This window comes from Numenius arquata, chromosome 1 (assembly GCF_964106895.1).
Source record: "Numenius arquata chromosome 1, bNumArq3.hap1.1, whole genome shotgun sequence".
NCBI lineage: Eukaryota > Metazoa > Chordata > Aves > Charadriiformes > Scolopacidae > Numenius > Numenius arquata.
Genome location: NC_133576.1, coordinates 131,852,377 through 131,878,358, shown reverse-complemented (window position 1 = coordinate 131,878,358; position 25,982 = coordinate 131,852,377). Strand labels below are relative to the sequence as shown.

General features: G+C 41.1%; 1 protein-coding gene across 1 annotated transcript in view; it reads left to right on the top strand.

Annotated features, from left to right (window-relative positions):
* Positions 1–24,538, top strand: part of TYR (tyrosinase) — a 49,904-nt gene extending 25,366 nt beyond the window's left edge. The window contains exons 4-5 of the mRNA XM_074153095.1: positions 15,216–15,397; positions 24,051–24,538. Coding sequence (XP_074009196.1) covers positions 15,216–15,397; positions 24,051–24,274 — 406 coding nt within the window. The 3' untranslated portion in view covers positions 24,275–24,538. The remainder of the gene's footprint in view (positions 1–15,215; positions 15,398–24,050) is intronic.
* The last annotated feature ends 1,444 nt before the right edge of the window (positions 24,539–25,982 follow it).

Below are 25,982 nucleotides of genomic sequence, written 5' to 3'. Positions count from 1 at the left end.
TATGTGTATGCGTATTTTTGTATGTGCAAACGCACTCTGCTAAAAGTAATCCAAGTCAAACATAAGTTCACGTCGGAAACAGAGGGAAGGGATGCCATCCAGGGGGACCAGGACAGGCTTGAGAAGTAGGCCTGTCTAAACTTCATGAAACTCAACAAGGCCAAGTGCAAGGTCCTGCATGTGGGTCACAGCAACCCCAAGCACAAATACAGGCTGGACAGAGAATGGATTGAGAGGAGCGCCCTCAGCAGGGGAGATTTAGATGAGATATTAGGAAGAAATTCTTTACTGTGAAGGTGGTGAGACACTGGAACAGGTTGCCCAGAGAAGTTGCGGATGCCTCATCCCTGGAATTGTTCAAGATGAGGCTGGATGAAGCTTTGAGCAACCTGGTCTAGTGGGAGGTGTCCCTGCCCATGGCAGGGGGTTGGAACTCGATGATCTTTAAGGTCCCTTCTATGATATGATTCTATGAAACGGAGACACCATCATTTACAGCTACTTACATACATGCACACTTCCAAGCGGGTGCAGGAGAAACTCTCCTACGCATCAGCTTCAGAGCCTGATGAAAATGCCACTAATTCTGCCTGATCGAGGCAAATGTCTCCGTGCTGCTCAGCTACGTCAGCTGCCATAGACTTCTCTGCAGGATGCTAAAATAACCCCTTCTGCTTCAGTGGCAGGCTGGAGCTGGAAGCTTCAGGAAATGCCAGACTCTGGCTTGTCTGAGGATCTAACAATAAAATTTTTCTTATCACATTGCTTATCAGGAAAGCGTTAAAATGAAAAGCATGTAGGGACCAATCTGTTCAAAACTATATTAGAACCCAAAATCTACACATCCTGTTTTGCATGCCAGCAATGGCCCATTCCCTTAACCAGCTTTACGGACACCTTCAGTCCCAGTGGACTCAATATACTTACCTTCATGCCAGGCCCTTCTCTTTCCACGGCTAAAAAAAGTTAGCATAGTATCAAAGTGATTTTGTTGGAAAATACTTTAACAAGAGTAAATTTGATTTTCACTCCCAGGAGATGTCAAAATAAAAGCTTCTTATTTTTACTCTGTTTTTGAAACAGAACATTTTCATTTTCTCTTAAATGTCATCTCAGGTTTTTTAAACCCCAAAAATGGCATGAGAAAACCAAGTTGTTCTCTTGTTTTGAAATATTGACAGGAAACAAGAACTTCTTTTAGCAGTTGAAAACTATTTGCTTCAAGAATTTGGAACATTTGGAGTGAAAGCATTTAAAAAGAATCATTAGAAATTCTTGTAAGGCAACACTAGGTTTCCAGACTTGTTTAATACATGAAGTAAGATTCATTCCTTACCTTGAACTGTCTCCAGTGGGAGACAACATGGACAAACAGGAGGGCTAGGAAGTATTATCCCCATTTGGTATATGGAAACTTAGAGACACCAAAACAAATGACTTAAGCACATCTGAGATGGATATTGTAGTACAATGATATATCAGCTAATAATAAAGCAGTGTAAAAATGGAGAAGTCACTGCATAAACACTAAGTGTATGATTAATTTTCTCCCTTGATATGGGCACAGCAAGACTCCGATTGCTTTCTGAGGTATGTTTGCAAAAAATGGTGACACAGCCTAAAAGTCATATTTTTCTGGAGCTGAACAAACTATGGCTTGGAGCCACATGAAACATGTTAGACAAAGGCAGGTCAAGAGGCTGACATTACCAACATACCTCCTCCCACAGCAACAGTAAACCCACAGTGTTGCTTCTGTATCATGTCAGCTCAGGGTCTTATTGTCTGTGCCCAGCACTGTATGCACCCAAGCGCCTGTGTAAAGGCAGCAACTGAGGTGAAGTCATCTCCATAATTATCCCTGGCATAAAGGTGAAATGTGGCTGAAGTCCTTCCACTCAGTGAAAGCATGAACATCGCTGCGTTACTGCTATGCCCAGGGGTAAGCAAGTACAGCTTTTATGAGCAAAACCCCTGGGGTTTGCTCCTGACCTGGGGATGTTTTGCACCATTTCCAGAACAGAGCTGAGATGATGGTGTGTAGCAGGACAGCCCCTAATGCTCCCAAACACTCTTTACCTTAAAAAAGCTTTTGCATTTTGCTAATATCTTTTGAAATCTGGCAGCCAAGTGAAATCTTACGGAAGCTGGTAAGTGCAACAGTCATTTCTTACTTAGGACGCATGTCCATAACCTTTAGGCTGTCTTTTGCAATTAAACATCTAGATTATAAAGTGCCTTTGCACAAAAAAAAATTGAATCATGTTCAGCATGCAGTAGAGATGGGAGGGGTGGGAAAGCATCGGTGGGGGCTGTATGGTTTCAGTGGGACTGTATACAAATGTTGAATGCAGGCAAGATGAATAAAGAGGGGAAAAAAAAACCACTTCAGAAGCAGACAGGGAAGGCAGCAGGAAGCCAAGGATAGCTGGAGAAGAACTTAGATGTGGTGATTGTAGAGTAGCAGCGCAACATACAAAGAAGCCACCATAATCCATTTTATCTGTAGGGCTATGAATAGTGAGGAGCTTTGTGTAGGAGATTACCTTAGACCTTAGTCCCTTGTGCCCTGGGCTAGCGAGAGCATCAACACTGGAGCTGATGACCTGCTGTCATGTGAGAGAGGTTAAAGAGAACATCTATCACTCGTTTGGTGGTCAGCCCAGCCCAAACCACAACACCTGCTCACACCTTAACTACCTATTAACATGTAGGCCTGAATCAGCTGTATTCTTCTCGAGCTACAATGCAGACATCTCCTTCTGAGCCTCACTTATAGTCAGTAAAGCCTATAGCCGGAGTTACTCACTAGTGACCAGCTCAGCTCCAAACATCTTTGCTGAGCCATCTTTTTCTCTTTTGATTGAACTCTTTTTGAGTTCACTCAAAATATTCCTTTTTACCTCTGTACAACACCTAGCACAAAGGTTTCATTTAAACTTAAGTTCAAAAATTGCTATAATACAAACACCCACAACACATGTAATATAATGGGTGTATGACCCATTACTTGTGTATGTAATAAGACTGGGTCTGGGAAAGTTACCTCCCTGCCTCCAAAGCTCTTGGGGAAAATAAGTACATTCTTGCAATGCATCCTGAGTGGCAGTTGCCTATCAGACCTCTTCTCTGTGCCTTGTGTGTACTACACAGCTCCTACTGGGAAGAGAGCCCTGATCAACATGCACAGCTATGTCCCACCAGCAGGCTCTGCAGCATGGCAGAAAGGTAGCTCAACTCTCACCCTTCTCTGATACTTAACAAAATCACCTCATTTGCAGCAGTTGCTGTGCTGGAAGCCACCAGGCACAGAAAACAGCTCTATTTTACCAGGAGGAACACCGGAGGATGAAAACTGCTCTCCAGCAGAGTGTTTTCTATGAGGGTGAGCCAGGAGTGGTTTTGGTCACAAGCTTTATTGGCACACAAGTATGAGATACAGAGCGGATCAGTACTGAAGTGGTGAGAAACTCGATCATGGAAATTTTTAGAAATGAAAGCAAGGAAGGATTTGTCTTAATTTTGTTTCTCCTTGGGGATGTCTACAAATGTGCAGGAAGACACTCACTCCCTCTGTTACCACAAGCCCTTGGCTGGTACTGAAGCTGCTAACCTTCCCCTCTTAACCTCTCAGGCTTAGTAGCATGTTAACAAGAGCTACTCAGCTTGTTTGATGGAGCTGACTCACTCAAAGTGGGCTCAGTATGTGGGTAGAGTGAGTTCACATGTGCTGCAAAATACCATATAAATATATCCATGGAAAACAGAGTGTAAGTGGGAAGCTTGGGGTGTTGCTGAGAAACACAGCTCCCCAGTATCTCTCCTTTGGTATCCCTGTGTCTGGGGCTGAAAGGCAAATCATACACCAAGATACTGAAGCTGGACTCTAACATCTATTTCAATAAGGCTGGGCAGTTCCTGCTACTGCAGTTGCAAAGCACCCAAAGGGGTGCAGGAACAGCCTTGGAGAGTCACACCACAGGTCCATCTAACCTGTATTATGGCTAGAGTGGTGACCAGAAGCAAAACCAACCCTGCTCCAGAAGACCTCCCTGCTTTGCCCATTGGACAGACAGGGGCTGAGTCTATATAGTACACTTGAGGTTACATCTGTGTCTAAAGTAACCCACGCTCTTAAATAAGTCCTCTGGCAATCCACAGATAGATCATACAGAATCAGAGACAGAGAGAAATAAGGACAAGGAGCAGCCTCTGGAGACAAATGTTATTTTTATTGATTAAACATATATAAAACCTATAGTGCTGCTGATCCACCTTGCTTTTGGGGAACAGCAAGAAGAAGGTTAAACAGACATCTGGTAGCTGGCAATCTCATCTGCCATGTCATTATTCAGGATAGATGTTTATAATGACCCATTCTGCTCTTAAAAGTCAATAATATAGGAGGTTCCATTCAAATAGTCCCATTTAAAGTGCATGTTTTATATCACTCTTATGGCAAGATTTTAGTTCAGCCAACGCAGTTATAGAATGGATCACTTTGTACACTACGTATTATGCAAGCGATTAGTGGTTTTTAAAAGGAAAGGTTACTTTGCCCTGCAACTTGGCAAGAGCCGCATGGTTAGTCTTCACCTACTCTCTTAACGCTGGAGGAGGAGAAAGCTCTCTCTGTGACACAGCGATCAAGACAAGCTCTGATGCAGACAGCTAGCATAGCGTTGAATTTCCTTCCTGTAGCACTTCTGCAATAATAGCTGCTGTAATTGTTCAAATTGTAAAAAATCACAGGAAAACATGGTACTTTTCTCACCCACGTGTAGCTTACCTTCTATTCATCAGAAGAAATTATCACTTTGCTGCCGTAGATGTGATTTATATATTACATGCCCTTCTGAACCTCAATAATGACAATCTCCCAGTCTCAATAGAATTGAATTACAGAGCACAGGAGTGGGTTACAGAGAGAGTCCAGCTACCTCCACAGCAGTCCATTTTAATCTGCTTGTTATCTTTCTCTTCAGGGGAAACTAGTTATTAAACTTTGGAGCAGCTGGCATTTGTACTATCTCTTACTTCAAGTGATGTTTCTCTGTTAGCTGCAAACCATGGCAAAGAGGAACCTGAGAAAGTTAACACAGGGTACACACTCCAGCAAACGTTAACTCTTTTTTTCCACGCAGCACATGACTGCATCTATATTTCCTTATTTACAAAGCACACAGGACACACCATCATAGGTTTTGCAGTGTTGGACAGCACTGGAGATCTAAATCTGAATAAGAAACAAGTATTTCTAGACAAAAATTTCCCTGGTTTGACAGCAAGGTGTGAAACAACACACATGATGACAGCTATTTTAAGGAACAAGAACGTCTCTTCCACACCTCAGAAGAGTCATTGCCGACTTTCATTGGTGTAAAACAGAGGCTGGCTTGACTAAGAAAAGTGATAGAGTTTAGATCAGGTATCTGACCTAATCTCAGCCTTGTGAAGCCACGTCTAAACTCACCATTTCTTTCCAGCAGAGCTGGAGAATAAGCTTCCGCAGGACTTAGCTTCCTTTGTTAATAACTGGGTTACGATGAGGCCGTACCTAGTCCTACGCTACAGAATTCTGACATTCCTCTGCACGGATTCCTACACAATTTCCAACACTCAGCTCCTGCCTTTAGTGTCATGAGGAATGTGTCATGCTCAACTCACCCATTATCTCCTTCTCCAGCAGGAATAAAGCTCTTTATGTTGTAACCCATCAGCAACCGATCAAACATAAACTGGGCTCAGCACTTGTTGGTTCATCCTACCCAATTTTCCAAGAAGGCAGAAAACAAGAATATTTCTGTGAGGTTCATTGGCTGGGAAGGTGGGTTACAGGGCTGCCCAGCAGGACAGGCTTTGTGCTACGCGAACTGTACCCAGGACTTTTATGCAGTGAAGTCAAAGCCCCAAGCAGCTGTATGGGTTTCCTGGGAAGAGTTAGGCATTTTGCTGTGTGACTCATGGAAATCGGCACAACAAAGGGGAACAGAAATGCAGGATTTCAGCAGCTCACTCTGAGAGAGGAGCGGCACTTGGCCCTACACCACCAGCAGCAGTCTCTGCTCAGGATAGTTTTGTCTGAATCCTCTGCAGGACTCAGGTTCCTGAAGACCCTTTTTTCACAATAGGGGTCAGAAGATCTGCTGCTTTTTTATTCTAGAAGAGAAATGCTTGGAGCACTACATGATTATTGGAGCAATGACTGGAAGCTGTGTAACCCTCTGCACCCAAACGAACATGCTAAGTAGCAACGAGAGATTCAACCGCATCTTCTCCAAGTGGCTGTGGATATTTAAATTGTTTGACATAAAGAGGAATGTTTTCAGCTACAAAGTCTGAAGAACCTTTCTCTTGCTCTTATTCTACAGAGGTGTTGAGCGCATTTTGATGATAAGGGGGGGAAAACTGCTCTAAATCACTTTGGTGGAGGGAATATTAAAAATACCTCATAACCCCAGCATCTGCAGTAACCTTGAAGCTTTCAACAAAGTAGGACATGGGCAAAAAAAGTGGTATTGGTTGTCTCTTAGCTGAAATTGGTTGTGTGGGATTGTACCCTTACCATCTCCGTTCCTCTTGTTTCCTTTATCTGACACCCAGTTTGTACAGTGCCATGATAGAGAACAAAGGAGATGGAAGGAAGTACATACGCTTGAAGTGGGATGGTGAAGCAGAGCAGTGCCAAGATCCTCAGGCACCACATAGCTCCCCAGCTCTGGTAGTACTTTGTAATGGGTGGGAAGGTACCAGCATGGTGCACATTATTATACCTCATCCAGAGAATGGTGCTTTAGGAGGCAGCCTGCACCCAGTGTCAGCCTGCTGAATAAGTAAGGGGCTTGATGTCATCAGCACATTGTCCCTCAGTGTCGTGGGTGGTCTAGTCCACTGTGGTCCACAAAAACAAACAATCTTTTTGCTTCAGAAGGTGGAGTAAAGGGAAACAAGAAAGTGGGCCAGACCTTTCCTGAAATTCATATTTCAGAGACATATAATCGACCTACATGGGAAAATACCCTTCAAGTAAAAAATCAGGAACACAACTTTATATGAGGGAACAGCTACACTGGCCTAAAACATTCTTTTTTGTCGGTTTTGTACAAGATTGTGTTTAAAGTGTTAGAGATTGTCAAATCTAGTTGCCCAATAGTGGTATGGCTACCACAGCTCCACGTTCTTGGGTCCAACCATTAGCAAGGCTGAGCATGTATTCCCAATAGGCACACATACACACAACAGTTATGTCTTTATATGTGCTTGACTAGCTACACAGATCAACACGAGAAATACAACACTCACACAAATTCCAGCACCAACAATCTCATCCTCGTGCTGTCTTTGGCTGACCAGGAAGAAAGCCTGTTATGGAAAAATACATATACATGTGTGTGTGTGTATATATATATATATGTATACACACGTAAAGTCTCGATCACCACATAACTATGGTTAGATACCCAATCTACCCAGTGACTGTCCCTGGATCCCCTGGTCTCTCCAGTAGCTGGTCCAGGGACTGGCGGGTGTTCCCCAGCATCTGGGACTGGACACAGAGTGAGCACTGTAACCCAGGGCAGTCCTCAGCAGTGATTCAGCAGTGGAGGAGACACAACCTCAGAGGCCTTGGATGTGTTTCTCACAACAACTGAGGGCAACATCTTAATTTTTAATCAGACACTTGCATTATGACCAGTGCAATTTGTTTACAACCTACCTGAGAGTCCCTGTAGTGTCTTTAGCCAACTAAAAGCAAAAAGAAAAAAAATGACACTGCAATATAACTGCATACATTGGCAAACAGTACAGTGCCTTGACTTTACAACCTCAGCATTAGCGGCTCTTCCAGGACTGAAGCACCAGTGTTTCTCCCAAATGCTTGGGATGGGAATTACCTGAGGTGACTTTGTAATACCAGCTGACTAGTGCCAACTTTTAAAGTGATGACTACTGTGTAATCACAGTCCTTGGACTGGCATTTCAGCTTTCCTCAGTTTGTTTCCTTTTCCCTTTCTTTCCAAATGCAAATACATGTTGCTTGCCAGATTTATTTTACAGAATGCCAGATCTCATGATACTGAAATAAATTGTATAAACGAGCTCTAAGAAACAATGTTCTGCCTTCCTTCTGCCGTATTAAGTCTGATCTAACCTCAGTCTCACAACTGTAGGTGAGGAATGAACATCTGTGTCAACTCTGGCACAACTAGTGACATGGCTTCATATTTGAATGTGTTAAATTTATTAGTGGCTGACAAAGTTGCCATCCAGCAGCTGAACCATTAGTACTGTCTGTGTGCAGGCTTAGCCAAGGCATGGATTTACCGGGCTACAGAGAAACAAAGGGCACAGTTTCACAGTTGCTTTAAATCAGCTTAGCCTCGCATATAGGTGAAGAAGAAGAAACCGTCCTGCTCACCAATTAGTGTTACCCAGAGGCACTCGCTTCTGTTCCTCCCTTGTGCTCATACTGGCCATCATGCCAAAGCATGATGAATCAGGTCTGTGACTTTATCTCACCTCAGCTGTCCCAGAACAAATGAAAGCAAATGAGTTGTTTGGTTTTAAACCAGATCAGTTCCTTAATCCCAGTTACGGCATGGTTGTGCAAATGCTTACAAGAAAAGTGAGGACAAGAAGGTAGGGGGAAAGCAGGACTGTGTTCTCCATAGTGGTACGGACTTAGGGCGACCATGAGCCTTCACCATAAGGGGACTGTAGTTCTCCCACTCGGGACACCTGCAGTGTCACACATGTTCCTGGTCGCATGGCAGAGGAATTCATATAGAGTTACTGAACCCGCTTCTTCCCCCTTTCCCTCTCTCCAACTGTCCTTAATTGCCAGGCAGAACACACCAGATTAAACTTGTCCTAGAAAATCTTCCTGAAGGGCCAGTTTGGTTTACATGATGTGTCAGTGTCTCTGTGGTAGTTCAATACAAGGAAATCTTTAATAACAGATATTTAAGGTCTGATTTCTCCTCCTACACTGAAATCGGTCAAATGTATCTCTGATCATGACTGTGGAGGCACACTGTTGGGAAACAGCTCTTAGGAAAGACACTTTTCAAAATGATAAAGAAAATGCCTACTCTCATTGTTTTACTCTACTTTTTTGTGGTTTAAAGATTTATTTCCTGTGAGCAGCATCTTTTTTCAGAGCACACAACACTATCTGGAAAAGTATGAAGTTATTCAGCCTATATACAGCACTGCTCTTATACTCTGCTTGATATTTCCCACTGGCAACATAAACCCATTTATTTCTTGACTCATCCTTTCATTAGCTATAATCCCATTGCATATATTATTCATAAAATAATATGAATTCAGTAATATATATTGGTGGCCTTTTTTTAATCATCCTCAAATCAATCTTATTTTTCCCCCCACTCTTTAAACCAAGGGTGGTTTTTTTTGTCAAATTAATTTTCCACTAAGGCTCATTTCATTTCAGTTTGTATAATCTGGTACGTATGGAGCAGAACAAGGAAAATATTCAGGTCTATTTATATGCAATTAAATGGAAGTGATATATCTATGTCTTTTATAGATGGCTTTAATTTTCTCTTAAAAGCACCTTACCACACTAAAACTCTTTGCAAAAGCAAAGTATATTTCCCTTGAATGAAAAATTCAACTACCAAAGTATCAACATACCAGGTGGGAGTCTTTATTACTTTTTACCACAAACCAGCTTTTTAGACCTATCAGTGCTGGTACACACAAGTATTAAGTTCATTAACAGTTAGAGAGATCTATATACAGATTTATAGCAAAAAACTTAAATGAAATTGAGACTCCATGCTTTGCAATGGTATAACCTGACTCCAAGAGGTATCATAGTCTCATAGGCACAAAATGTTCCCATAACTTGGGGTCTCACTCCACTGCAGTGTGTTTGGGGTGAAATTAGACAAGTAATTTTTACTCTGTGCATATTTTCTCTAAAGTAAAACAGGGCCTCTAACACTTTCTAAAATTTCTCTAATATGCAGGAAGAATATACTTTGCCTTTATAAATTTTTTGGGAATCTTTCTGACCAGATAACCTCCCTTAGCTATTTCTGCATCAAGCATGTGGCTTCTGACTGAACCAGAGAGTTTAAGTGACAGTGAATTTATCGTGTCCCTAGATCGGTTTTTTCCTATCCCTTTTGGTTCCGTAGCCTCTTATTCGGGACATGCAATTTGGGCACTTTGATTTCTTCAAGCAAAGGAAGATGCCTTCCATACAGAAACCATTTTTGCTTTAATCTAGGTAGAATTATTTTTTAATCTGTCCAAGGCTTTTTTAAATAAAAGTTCTCTCTTCCAAGTCACTTTCGCTTCCCGCTGAAGAAATACAAAGGGTATTAGGGCTATCAGGAGACTGATCTCCATTTCAGTTAGTTCATTTCCATATTTTGAATTTCTATTTCATAAGCCCTGATTGCCTGTGACCCTTCTAAGAGTCATCACATGGAGGATTTACAGTTTATTCCTTCTAGATCCCAGACTGGGTTCTCCCCATTTCTATTCCCTCAATAAAATTCCCAATGACTTTTGATTAGCTCTTCTCTTCTTTCCTTTATCCTGCCTTGTCTTCCCCAGCATGCTTACATCCCATCTGCTCTCTTCAGCACTGCCAACATCTCCCAAGTGACGCCAGTCTAGCTGGGATTGCAATTCTAAAAAAGTCTCCATGTCTGGAAAATACCACTCCTTGCTATACAAATAAATAATTGTCTGCTTTCCCTCTTTTGTCTAAATGCTGAGGAATAAAGTAACGAACCAGACTGCTGTAGGAGTCAGGCAGATTTCTCTCTCACTGAACTTCTGCCCAGTAGTCTTTTTGCACAGAAGAAATATGGAGATTGGATATCACAGAGCCCTGATCTGATTCTTTAGCAATCTTTTTTTTAGCTTTATTCTCCTTATTTCAAAAAAGGGAGGAAAAGTGGAATAAAATGGCCTTTCAAACACCATTTAAATCATAATGCTGCTTTCTTAGGCTCTCAGGTCCAGGGGAGGACACAGATGTTCATATGAAGAGAACAAAATTGCAGTGGTTTGCCCAGATAACCAATATTTAGAGGGAGTTCAGGTCTGTGGCAGAGCCACAAACCTGGCTTTTCTGCCAGGAACTTTGTCACTTCACAAAGGGACCAGCTAATTGCATCAGCATTTTGTCTCTCTGCATGTAGCTTTAATTCTGCAGTCCTAAGCTCTTCCAAGTTTGCAGCTACTGAGCAAAGCACAGAAAACAAGTATATATTTTCAAGGTACTAAAAGGAAATAATTTAAAATATGGCTGCTTTCAAGGGAAGAAAAGAAAAACTTCTACAGTAAAAAAAAAACCAACTCAACAGTAAGTGGATAAACATTGGATAATGAAGTACTGAATTCTCTTTGTCACGGAAACCACATGCCCATTATCGGATAAAGCAACTGTTTCTGTAGACCAAGGCACATGAAAGAATTTTCAGATGATCCATCGTAGCTGTTCAGACATGATCTCTTTGCCTACAGGAAAGGATACCACTGCATGAAGGAGAGCGCATTTGAAGTTAGCTTCCTTAAACGTAGCCAGAAATTGAGAAAGTACATTGTTTGAGGAAATAAGTGTCCTACAGTGTGTAATTCAGTGGTCCTAGTACTCTGAAAGAAAAGACAGTGTGATTATTTTCTTCAGATATATGTTTATTCGGGCCCAGGTCTTTTCAGTTAAGACAAGTCCCCAAGGATAGGAGTATTGTGTCAATATCACTACCTGGCTGATAGCAAAAGCCATGGGTTACTTCAGGTTTTCAGTTTTCCTTAAAAATGTATGAAGAGAGTTAACAACCTCAGTTGGGGAATCATAAAATGTCACTCTCTGATATGAAATGGCTTGTGCTGCCCAGGAAGAACTATTTGTATTTCACAGCAGAGATATAGCTTAAGTCATACCCTGTCCAAGGATTGTCTCTCCAACTGGGTGCAACTGAGAGGTTTCTATTTCCATTCAGCTGGGAAACCTTTCTCGAAAGGCAAGGATAAAGTTCCTTCTTTCATAGCTTTGCTTACAAAATATGAGCAAGGCAGGGAAATGGCAGTGCCCCTCTATTAAGAGGAGAAATACAAACAGATGAGGATGTAAAAAATACTACTGATATATTAAATCTGTCAGTTTTCTCAGGCAAAAGAAGAAAAACACGAAGATCCTCATGAAAATACAGAGCATCATGCATTATCTTGCCAAGGAAAAATGAGTATTGTGAGCCCATCTTACTGAACATGCTCGGAACAAGCCTTTAAGTGGAAAGAATAAATGCAACTTCACACAATTTCTTTACTAGCAAGCAGAATATTATCTTAATCTTTCAAAGTGTCTTAACAAAAAAAAAAAAAAAGCCAAGATAAATGCACAGAGCCAGCTATTCGAGGGGCAGTAATGGAAAGTGTGTCTCTTCAAACCCTAATGGATGTTTCTGAGATTTCTACAGTGGCATACAGATATGTTAGATGAAAGAGATTTCAGTAAAGATTATATGATTTTATGCTGGCGAAAGGAGAGAACTGTTCATAAACAGCTCAATGAATTGTGCAACATATCTTATGCATCAGCACAACTCATCATATCAGTAATTAGAGCACACAATTGAGTCTAAATCTAAAGATCAGCTGCAAGGGCAGACAATTCAATGCTCCTGCTACTGTTAAGAAAAGCTTGATATCTAATGTGGGAAACACACTGCAAATGAAGGAATCCAAAAGTATGTATGTTCATTTCCATGGAAATGCTTTGCATTTGCATTCTACTTGAAAGATTACTAGCCTAAGGATCCTTCTTGAAACTGCTTATGAAACTGCAACAACTAAGTCATCCAGAGAGGATGCTGCATCTCAGGGCATGTTATAGGAAGCTATTTCAAGTGAATGATGACTTCTAGTTCTCAACTATGTGCTCATCAACCCTCCAGATTTTCAGAATGTGGTTGCTCAGTATTTTCTAAAAACCAGACAGTCCTGTACTGCAGAGAAGAGCTGTCTCAGCTCCCATCTACAACTGTGAGGAAAATGAGGCACCGATAGTCAGGATGCCTTGCCTAAAACAGCAGCAAAAGCCAAGCAGGCAAATGGTTGGAGTTCAATACACACATCTACCGCCCCCACCTGCCCTGCAAGCTAAACTAATGCCTTGGTTTCCTTTATATTTTATGCCTTTTTAATTGATTACTGGATTTCTCTATGCTGTTCTCCAAATATATAATCTGATTACAGAATTTCTGTTCAAACTTTCTTGTGATAACTGTAGCTGAAGCCTTGATATCATTGTTTAAATTTATCCATCTGAAAGCTTCAGTTGAATATTATTATTCTGATGAGTTTTCTAGACAGAGCTGATGAAATTAACTGAAGATGAGAGCCACAAATGAAGATTTTAATCAAGATTAATACCTGCATTGTTAAGAGTTGACAAGGTGTATGAACATAGTGATATTTTCATCTATTAAGTCTTTTGATCCTAAAAAAAAAGAATGAAGTCTTTGGCCCTACCTCTGTTTTGATGAGAGTGAGGGGTCTTTAAATTGGTGGGGTAAGCAGAGTGTTTCTCAACATTTCTGCCCAAAGACAGGAGGTAAAATTCTACCGGCAGAATCCCTGGATGCTTTGCAGAGATCCTGATGCTGCCGAGTACTTGCATTTAGGGTCTGTGTTTCTGGGATAACATGATTCCCTGAACAGGTGGTTATTAATTAAAAGGAGAGGGACGGACGGACTCTGTGTCCTCCAGCCAGTGGCCAGTGTCAGGGAGCAGCAGCTGTTGAGCCAAGATCTCAATTAAAGTACAATCTACTGGTCCCTTTAGACCATTTTCATCCCTTGTATCTGATAAATGAATTCAGTTATCACTCCCTGAGGTTGATGTTGACAATTCCCTCCTACCAATATCCTCTGATTGAGCATGGGGTCTTCTTTCTTTATGCATAAGAAATTTGCCTCTGCTCTCCTTGACTCATCTTCCCATCTCCTCTGTTCCAACCCAGCACATCCAGGTGTCTGCTGACAAACCAAGGTCACCATGTAAACACCAGGGAATCAGTGAAAGGACCTGAGAATTGAAGGGAAGAGTTGAGCAGACAAAGCCCAGTCACAAAGGGAAGAGAACTGAGAATGTTTTGAAGGGTTGTTAATTCTGCTTTCCAAACTCATCCAGTAGTTGACTTGAAAATGTCAATACAAGCTCTTCCCATTCTGCAGCCTTTAAGCTTTCTGCCTCCAAGTTAAAGAACAGACGTCCAGCCCTGCAATGACAGGCAGCTAATGGGAGAAATTTTGGCAGAGAAAAATGGAAAGGAGCAGCTGAGGTCAGAGGAGCGGGTAACACCTTGTGTTTGGTTTATGTGGCAAGGCTTTGGTAGTGAAGGGGCTGCAGGGGTGGCTTCTGGGAGAAGATACCAGAAACTGCCCCCATGTCAGGTGGAGCCAATGCCAGCCGGCTCCAAGACAGACCCACACTGGCCAAAGCTGACTCCATCAGTGATGGTGGTAGCGCCTCTGGGACGATAAGGGAAAAAAACCGCAACAGCAGCTGAGAGACAGGAGTGTGCAGACACCAAGGTCAGTGAAGAAGCTATGGCTGGAGAATGACTCTTTCCTGACAGCTGACTTGATTTATCAAGTTTTTGGATTCATATAGCTTATCCATTCTTCCTTCACTTTTTCCACTTCCTTGGTAATGTCCAACCAACCATGGTGCAGACGTACTTTAATGCAGGCATGAAAACTCTTGGTAAGAGTAGAGAGCAAATAGAGGAAGGGGAACAGGACTGATCAGCTGGCAACGAGACCATCCAAAACCAGCCATAAATGTTTCTGAGGGTGAGGAGGAAGGACTGAAGTCTTTAATCTTTTTCCCTCTATCCTTCAAAATCATGTAAATTACTGAGCAGAAATTGCAGTCAGGTCACAGCGAGACAGTGAATTGCATTTATGGAATTTAAAAGCATATTCAGCCTCTCTGCAACACTGCAGGCCTCTGCTTTTTGTAGGCTTACTTAGGAACTCAGCGCTGAAGTGGCTAACCCCAAATGATTTGGAAAACATTACATGCACACAAACACAACTCATTGCATGACAATCTGTCCCCAGGGTTCACAAAAATAAAAGCATCAGAATTTTTTTTTTGATCTTCAAGAAGAAAATTTCTGCCAATCTCCACCATAATTGACATGCTTTTTCTTCTACAGCATTTTTGAGCGATGGTTAAGAAGACACAGGCCTATGTTAGAAGTTTACCCAGCAGCCAACGCACCCATTGGGCACAATCGAGAAAATTACATGGTCCCCTTTATCCCCCTTTACAGAAATGGAGAATTTTTTAAACCTTCAAGAGAGCTGGGATATGACTATGAGTATCTGCAAGAACCAGGTAACGTTACTATTTTGGGTAAATGTCAAATTTGTTGCCTATAACCTGCAATAGGTCTGTAAAATGAAAAGATATTAAAAGTTCTTTCTATTCCAGATTTTTCCTTGAATATAGTCCCAAATTGTACCTCCCTGTTTTCACATTTCTGGTCTGATAAAGAGTCAATATGATACCATAAAAAAGTTCCAACCAAAAATCAATCACTGACATCAATATTATCTATCTTAGCCTATTAAGAGCAAAATCTGACCCAAATGGTGAGGTCGTGGTCAGAGATGGGAAGAAAAAGTGCTGGATTTTGAGTCTGCCATTTGCCCATCTCAGCTGTTACAGTGCAACACAAATGGGAACCAATCGGATTTTCTGATTTCTAGACATAGTTTAAAGGAGGGAAGATGCAAAGCTCTCTTTCTGATTTACAAATGTTATCTAATCTCTTAAATATCCCGAGTAAAATTCACCTTGGTACCAAAGACGAACACAAGGTCAGTGCAGCACAGTCCATTGACTTTGTGCTTGCCCTATGGTTTTTCATACAGAATGTAACTGAATAATTCATAATGCCCATTTCACTTAATTAAATGAATTTTGCACTGTTTAGTGATGGTTTTCACTTGCATTGCTGTTCAGAGGTAGTTTTAACTTGGGCCTCTTAGCCATCCTCAGGTACAGGGAGTACAGAGGCTCTTGGGGCTGTAGCTGCTGCGGAACCTCATGCAGATCAGGTCTTGTGCTCAGAGTAGTAGATGTCAGAGTTTTGCTTGAGTGATACAGGTTTCCTTACTGTTTCTATACATATTGTCATCTCCTTATTGTCATACAGTGTTATAATATAGGTATCCTTATCCAAGGCCAGGCTGGATGGGGTTTTGAACAACCTGGTCTAGTGGGAGGTGTCCCTGCTCATGGAAGGGGGGTTGGAACCTGATGATCTTTAAGATCCCTTCCAACTTTAACCGTTCTATGAGTATATAATTGTCTAAGGGAAGGGTTAAATCCTGTCAAAGATACAATATTGCCTGGAACTGAGGATTTCTCAGATACTTTGGCCTAACCCTTTATAAAATCAAGCCATTGGAATGATCAGACACATCTCTTACATTCACTACCACCAAAAGCTACCTGGGATGTGGGATGCAGTTATCCTTGCAAAGTATTGGTGTCATTGAACAGGCAGGTTACTGGGCACATTTACTTTTCCTGATTGAGGCAGAAAACTTTCTGTGAACACAGCTCTTCAGTGAAAAGACAATTAAGAGCTAAAAGTCCAATAATGATATAGCGAAATCACCAGGGACCTTTTAGAAATGCTAGCATTCTCATAGCTTGCTTTTTGTCTTTATCAAAATAATAATATCAGTTCTCAGGGCATCCCTGCTTTTCTGACATAGTTTGCTTACTAATGGGGGTGCACAGTTTCTGCATACTTGATAGACCTCCCAGTCATGCATTTAGCTTGTTCATTCACTTCTCAAGTAAGATCTAGCTTGATTCACAGTCACCCAGAAAATGTGGTTTTCACTATTTTATCTGTAATGAAAGGAATCTGCAACTCTCCTGTATAATTGTTAAGGTTGTTTTAGTACTACAACCCAAAGACAGAAGTCAGTATTTCTCCTAACAAGCCATAAACAATTTGGTTAGCCCCAGGTATTCAGACAGAGAACAATTTAATAAATACTTCAAATGTAATCTCAAAATTATTATTTTTGTCTTATTAATAGTATTTTTGCCTTCTTATTCACATTTCCATAATTTAATTCCCAATCAAGACCAGAAATATTTTTACACATTTTTAATTAAAGCCACTACTTTCCTAAAACGGCATTATTCCTAGTATTTTATCACTAAAAAAGTGCCAAACACCACGACTTCCAGAAATACCAAGTAAACTATTTACTATTAACAATTCAATTCTGTTGCCTCCTAGTCTTTTCCCCTTTACGAGGGGAACACATGGTCCTCAGAAAATGAAATTCTTATTAGATTCTGCTCACGTTCTTAACACAGAGGTAAGGAAAGTAGTTCCTTAATTATTTTGAAAGATCAACACAAAGACTGAAATTCAACCTCGTTTAGAAAGCCCAGATGATCCTAAGATGTCGCTCAACCCCTTGTTAATCTCACTGAGAAGAGAGCTTAAGCTATTTCTTATCCAAAGGGAAGAACTAGTTATAAACGGAAAATGGCTGGAATCTCAAAATGTAGATACAAATTTTCCTCAGTACTCCAGTGTTTAAACACAGACTTTTCTCCAGATAGGAATGCTAGTTTCCTGTTTAGAGGAAAAGGAGTAAACAGGAACTTCTTTGTAGAGGAGCTGAAGCAGGAAAGCTTGGTGACCTGCTCTGAAAGCTCCCGTGAACTCAAGGGAGATGAGAAATTCTGTGACTGGCAGCAAGGGGTTACTAGAGAAAAAGGAAAAAGAAGTTACAAAGGGAAAAAAAAAATCATAGCAGTGAAAATCTGGGTGGTAGCATTTCTGAAGATCTTCCAAATGAGGAGGAAGAGAAAAGGTAGAGGACAGGATAGAGTGAGGGATGATCACCCAAGCCAGGTCTTGTTTGCTTTTAAAGGAAGTAGTTGGAGGAAAGCAGCAAGGGTAGCAGTTCTGAGTTACAACACTAGCAACTCAGTTAAGATGAAGCAAGACTACACAGAGCAAGATGAGGCTGGTTACAAGAAAAAATCTTGGAAAGAATCCAATGACAAAATGGCATTTTAATGCTAAATTATATTGTTGCTGTTTGCTGGAGGAAAAGCTCATGCCTGGAGCCCTGTTTTCTGCTGAAAAGCAAATCAGTGTGTGACAGTATGTGGTTATTTTAATTGCAGCTTCATTTATTTTTATACATATGACAGCCCTAAAGCAAAAGTGGTCACAAGCAGCGTGTGTGGAAATCCATCCCTCAGGAATCAAAGACACATGTCGGAGTCTAGTTACTGGGGAGCTGATCTGAGCAGAAACCAGAGCAGACACTCAGCTTTCCTTGACATGAGAACCATGAACTGTAAAACTACCACAACCCACACGGCTTACTGAAAATGAACATTTGTTAGCATCAATAAAAAGATTTGGAAAACTAACGGCACCACCTAGCAATAGCTGTCAAAGCAATTTTCTATGGCAAGAGCTATTCTAACCACTTACATTTGAGGGCCTGGACAAAGTCTTTCCTATTTTTTTCTTCCAGAAATAGAAACAGATAAATCTGTAGACACAGCCCTGACTTTTCCCCAGAAAATCCTCTCTCTCAGTGGGAAAAATTTGATGACCATAGTATGTGTAGCTGGGTGATTCACATTTTTTTTTGGAAAAGCAGGCACCTACCCAATTATAAACCCAGGAATCTAACATCAGTTGTAATTTTTGGACATCTTAACTAAGGATATTTGACACTCAGGGCAAAGGAAGGGATGAGTGTTGTGATTACAGTGTAGAAGGCCAGGTTGCTCATGGATGTGTTGCAGGAGGAGAGCTTGGACCCAGAGTCTGACTGCAGCTCATTTCTATTTCTATTTCTGGCTTTTCAGCAATTTGGTTACAAAATCACATTAGGAGAGTAGAAAACGTGGCAGCTGGCAAATATGGTACCAACACGGAGGGACTCTGCTGAGTCTCCCGACTCAGGAGCGCACACTGTTGGCCATAATGTGAACAGGCGATGTTATACATGTAAGAGCACATGATAAAATAGTGACATGCACAATAAAATGTGGATGCTGAGACAATAGAAAGCAATTAAAGCTGATAATGCTACCTTGGAAAGTGGTTTACATTTATGAATTAAATAAAAGATGAGACTAAAGCATTTTGGTCCCTGGGTTTTATTCAGGCAGCAATAAGGAGGTGTAGATTAAGGTTAATTAAAACAGGAGAGAACCAAAGAAACCAGGATGCAAAAATATATTGTTCTGAAAGAAGAGTATGAGCAGATATTTTTGACGGTTATATAATGATGCTTAATAGAGGAACAGAAATATGAATTTTAAAAACTGGGTTTTTTGGTTGGTTTTTTTGTTTTGTTTTGTTTTGTTTTGTTTTGCTTTTTTTTAATGGGAGCCATTTAGGGGTAGGAAACGATCTTTTGGTGAGTTATAAACACCTTATTAGCATATAGTGTGGTAATATCAGGTCTCCTATAGTCAGATCTCACCTCTTTTTTGAGAAATTTATATAAGCGAACTGTGAAAGAGCAGTTATGAAGAGCAAGTGTAAACAGTATTGCTCTATAAATACACCCAGGAATATTTGACTTATCTCCTCTCAATAATCCAAAGTAATCAATTTTTGCCAGTAATCCACTCTGCGGATGTGCCATCAATGCCAGTGAGTGGGCAGGACTCCACAGCAATATCACTATGCAGAAGTAACAGGCAGCAACTTCAGCACTGAAAAAATGACTTAAAAAGCTGTTGTTAGCCATGCAGAAATGGTCTGATCACTGTTTCTAGAGACAGCCACATGATGAGTGGGTCATAATTTCCCGATTTACCCACCTTAGGCTGAAGGCAGAACTGAAAGGGAGCAGCTTGAATTTATATCAACAGATTCTGTAGCTCTACCATGAACAACCCACTACCACTCATTGCACAGCATCTCTTGCAGTCCAAAGACAGTGCACTATGGCTGACCGTCTTCTCCAGACTTTCTCACATTGTTGTCAGAAGACAATACTACACAAGACTTTCCAAACTATAATAATGAGGAGACTCTGATTAAGTTAGTGGGAGCTGTGAAGTTTCCATCACTGTACAGACAAGTGATTCTGCCTTAAAACAGACTGAGGGACTCAATAACTTTAATCTCTCCCAGTTCATCTTCGTAGTTTTTGATTGTAGAAGTCTCACTGGTGTTTCATTTGACCACCCTGCGGGACACGTTGAACCACACACACACAAGAAACAGCAGAAAACAAATAGAAAGAACTTGCTCACGAGGATAAGAAAAAATTTGCAAGGCTGACCTAGTAAATAAGTTTGTGCTGCCTCAAGGTTTGCGTTAAAATCTGGTGTCCATTAACTACCCATGTTAAAAGTAGAAAAGCATATAAAATCGAATAGCAAGACCCCTAATATATTAGTAGAGCATATGGCAATAGATAAATGATAGAAAATTTGTTTTGTTTATTTCTTGACTGGCCAGAGTTTTAACTTCTAATTTCTAGAATTAACCCTGGAAAGACTTTGTCATCCTCTACTTTACGTAGAAGGAATATCTAAAATTTATAATTAATTTTTCAAATTTCTTTTTAAATACTAAGGGGTTGGTTTTTTCATCCTTGGGATCCATGATATCAAAAATATGGGTTGATATTACCGTAAAATTTCAAGATGCCCAACAATAGATTGACCATAACACGTTTCTTCAATCATCATGGAAAGTCCACATTATTACCATAAACGTAGGAGACACACATTGTTTTCCTTAAAATTACACTGTTGTGATTTCCTGCCCTCTTAATGCCATCCAGCAACCCACACAAAATGGACTGCTTGATATTTTTAAATTACATTAAAAAAGAACTATCTGATGTATTAAGAGTAAGAAATTATTTGTTGCTGTTAGCTAGAGTTAACGCTCTCTTTAAGAAGAAAGAGTATGTCAAGAGTTGAATGCTAAGACCATGGCTGAGGTTACTCACTGCTATTTTCCTATCAGAAAGAGCAAGATGAGGAGATATTGTTGGTATTAGTCGCTAATGGGAGGGTAGATATCAAGCACCAGCCCGACCTGGCTTCCTCTTGCTTTGTCATGAACCTATTGACTGAGAGGGCAGTTTTAATCGATGTTCATGGCAGCTTCCAAGAGGATTATCATTTGACTCCAAGCACTGATATAAAAGGAATGCAATTGGCATTGGCTGATGTCTCCCACAAAGCAGGTATGTGTTAGTGCTGCCCAGCACCACCGCTCTCCTGAACTTTTTCCCAGGTAGTCATCAGCAAACACAGCTGCTGCACTCTTGGGCCTTTCACAGTTAGAGATTAAAGAATTATGGTAATGGAATACTTGAAATCCCAGTTTGCTTCATTTTGGCTGGGCAACCAGTTCAGCCATAGTTTACTGTTGTATTACAGTCACAGATTAACAGATTATAGGGTGTCCTGGGGTGCTCCATCCTCCGACACCCAAGAGTTGCCATGACAACTTTATGATAGCTATGCCAAACACCTTTTGTGCAGCAAAAAGAAACACCCAGTGGATGCTGGGAGGTGGATTTTTGCTTAGAGCAAATTACAGAAACTATACAGACTGAGGCTGAAAGCGACAGAAGGGCATTTTTGACTGATTATCAGGGTATAATAACATAGATTAATCCATTCAGAAAGAGTGTGCTGTGAAATGTGACATCTCATCATCTCAAAGTCATGTTATGTTTTGCCGGGGAGAAGATAGCTCAGACCCCAACTAATATGGATGGAGGAGATCGTTCAAGGACAAAGTACGAATTTAAGACATCACTTAGAAAACCCTCATATCCCAGATAAATTCTGGAAGGAAGAGAACTTTGTGATAATGCTCTTTTTCCATAACATTAAAATAGTATCAAGTTCCTGTTATGTATTGATTTTCTTTTAACATATTCATATTCCAGTTTAAATAGCCAGATTGCTTCTAATTTAGACATGTCTGCAATGTAAACATTTGAGTTAAAAAGCACTGGTGTTACAAAGTCAAACACACAAAGTTAAGAAATGCCAGCATTAAAGTTGTCTATATAGCCATAATTCACCCTCCACCTCTACATGTATGCATTATCTTGAATTGCACATTATTTTTTCTCCAGACCCCCACCTCATTCACTACAGAGGATGGACAGATACCCAATCGTTCTTACTTTTGACTTTTGTTTTCTCAGTTAAGCAGTGTGTAGCCTAATGTATGATTTATTGCACAATTTGAAAATGCTGTCCTGAAGATGTTTCCTCTAACACTTTTCTTTGGTGCTGAACACTATAGCAACTGAGTCCTGCGGAAATAATAATTTATATTCACAATACAAAAGATCCAGTGTGTGGTACTGTCCTCATTTGACAGATGAGAAATGAAGGATTAAAGAGATAATGCACCTCATGCACAGAGGTTTGTGGAGTTCACTCTGAAACATCAAGAACCTAATTTTTTTTTGTAATTCTTAGTGTTACATAGCATTTATATGTCTAATGAGGTCAGAAACAGAAGGCCGAACACGCAAACTCTTGCAAATACAATCTCAGAATACAAAGTTGGGTTAACTGGAAAACAAGGACCAGAGAAATAGCAATGAAACATTCCCCAAAGTGAAGCTGAGTTGTAGGGACAAACTATATTCAACCTAAACTCAGCCTAAATTGGAATTACATGTCAGAAAGTGATTCAGACATCAAGTGCTTAACCTTAAAGGTGATGCAAACAAAAAGCATCTTTTCAGAGCACAGTGCACGTAACAGCATAGGCTCAGCCAAGCAGATATATGGGATTACTTTTCTGGGCACCAGTGAAAATGCAAGATGGCAGAAAGACATTCATAGCCTTTGGGGGGATATATCACACTAAATATGGCTGAATCAGTCCAGACACATGAAAACTATTCAAAAATAAACCACCACAGCAGGTCCCAGAGAAGTTGCCCAGAGAGGTGCTTTTTACCCCCACTAATCACTAGTAATTACAGCTAATAATAGTAACTACAGCCAGTAATTGGAAGATGTGGCTTCCATATCTTCCTTGACCCAAGGGGACACGTATTCCCCTTTCGCAAATTCAAGTCAGCAGGTTGTTGGGTGCGTTGTGAAGAGGTCACTTTCCACCATCTATCATGACGTGAGGGCCCTGTATGGCAAGGTTTTCATAACTCATTAAGCCACAGTGAGAAAAACAGAAAAAACACATTCATACCACAAAGTAAGAAGGCAGCTGATTATCTAACCAGTGAGGAGCTGCCCTGTATTCACCAACGAAAAAGGGCTCCAATTCTTTCGTTAAGGATTTCTTGTAAGTGACCAGAGAATAGTCTACTGCCTCTCCCCACACAAGAACTATCAAATAAAACGAGCAGGTGGCATGTTCAAAATTAGTGAAAAGAAGCTTTTTTTTTTTTTCACCCAACATGTAGTTAAGGCAAGGATCTCCTTGCTGCAAGAAGGTGAGATAAAAGTTCAAAGAGCATGTAGAAAAGCTGATGGAAGGAAAAAAAAAAAAATCCTCCAATAACTGCTATACACAATGGCACTACATCTGGTTCAAGAAGTCCCTGAGCTGCAAATTGTTGGAGGCTGGCTAAGTATTTTGTGAAAGGATCCTAATAGGTTTGACCTGTTGTTAAACTCTTTCTAGTGCTCTGCTTCAGTTATTGTTGCCAAAATGATGCTGAGCTAGCAGACCTTTGACCATTCTGTATCAAACTTCTTGGGTTACAGTCTTAGAGTTTTGACAAAATCATAAAGAGCACTGGGGACAGTGAACTCTATTCCAGCCTTTAATACAAAGATTGAGAAGCAGACTATATGGACTGAAGAGATTTGTGACTTTCAGACAACTTTTACCAATGTAGTATTTTTTTTCACTCAGCCTTCCAGTATTATCTGTTAAGCAACTTCTATAAACTGTCAGTACGTTGCATCATATAAAAGGACTTTTCTTTTCTCTGCTTTTTTTTTTTTCTTCCAGCACTTGATTCTTTCCAGGAGTTTTTAATACCCTACCTTGAGCAAGCCCGTCAGATCTGGGCTTGGTTGGTTGGAGCAGCTGTGATTGGAGGCATAGTCACTGCTGTGCTCACAGGGCTCATTCTGACCTGCCGGAAGAAAAGAAGAGGAACTTCTTCAGAAATACAACCCTTGCTCACAGAAAGTGAAGATTACAACAATATATCTTATCAGTCCAATTTCTAGAGGCTTCCAGTAACTCAGTGATGTTACTAAGGTGCTAATCAAGCATGCAGTGTTTGATTCATGTTTACAAATACCTTATTGAGGTATGCTGCATAAGCAGGCTGGACAGTCTTGCTCCTCACGCCTCTTGTAACCTCCAGTGTTGTAGTATCTTATCAGACCCAGTCCTACAAAAATCTCCCAGATCCAACATAAGTTACCACACCACCCAAAGAACATCATGTATTTCCTATGCTTGATTAAATAAAGCTCCTATGAAACCAGAGCAGCTCATGTGTTGGTGGCTTTAATGTCTAATTCTCTGTGGGCTCCTGCAGCCCAATCCATGTGATTGGTGCACAGATTTATGGAGAGGTGCCTGACTGCACCATTAGTCCTACATACACTCTGTGTTGAATGTAAAAGCAGAAAGAGCCCTTTAGTTTAGTGAGCAAAATATGCAGTGTCTCCAAGCAAAGTGAATGACCCATAGACATATTTTTCTTCTAGCATAGAAATATTTTCCCTCCACCTCCCGTAATGTCCTGTTTGTCCTTGATTGAATGCTGTCAGCAGCAGAAAGCAGGCTCACTTTTCTCAAATGCTCCAGTTAGTCTGCTATACCATCTTGCATTCATCTGGGGAGGTAAGAGGTTTTTAGGACATGAAAGCTAGTCTCACTGTGTCCACCTCTGTTCAACTTGACTTAATGATTGCTCATATTTCAATCCTCGCCATCAATACAGACTAGGGGATGAGGTATTAGAAAGCAGCCCTGAGGAAAGGGACTTGGGGGTGCTGATGGATGAAAAGCTGGACATGAGCAGGCAATGTGCACTTGCAGCCCAGAAGGTCAATCGCATCCTGGGCTGCATCAAGAGATGTGTTGCCAGCAGATCCAGAGAGGTGATTCTGCCACTTTACACTGCTCTGGTGAGACCTCACCTGGAGTGCTGTGTGCAGGCCTGGAGCCCTCAATATAAGAAGGACATGGACCTGATAGAGAGAGTCCAGAGGAGGGCCACAAAAATGATCAGGGGCTTGGAGCACCTCTGCTACGAGGACAGGCTGAGGGAGCTGGGTTTGTTCAGCCTGGAGAAGAGGAGGCTCCGGGGAGACCTAATAGCAACCTTCCGGTACCTGAAGGGGGCCTACAGGATGGCTGGAGACAGTCTGTTTACAAAGGCCGGCAATGACAAAACAAGGGGTAATGGCTTTAAACTGGAAAAAAGCAGATTTAGATTAGACATCAGCAATAAGTTCTTTGCCATGAGGGTGGTGGAACACTGGAACAGGTTGCCCAGGGAGGTGGTTGAGGCCCCTTCCCTGGAGACATTCAAGGTAAGGCTCGACGAGGCCCTGGGCAACCTGGTCTAGTTGGGGGTGTCCCCGCTGACTGCAGGGGGGGTCGGACTAGATGACTTTTGAAGGTCCCTTCCGGCCCAGATGATTCTATGATGTTACGGTTGACTTTCGGTTGTTCAATATGCATATATTCCATATAGGTAACCCATACATAACAAAACAAGGTGTGGTGGGTTGACCCTGGCTGGCTGCTGGGTGCCCACCAAACCACTTTATCACTTCCCTTCTCATCTGGACAGGAGAGAGAAAATATAATGAAAGGCTGGTGGGTCGAGATAAGGACAGGGAGAGATCACTCACCAATTACCATTACAAGCAAAACACATTCAAGTCATGGAAACTAATTTAATTTATTGCCAATCAA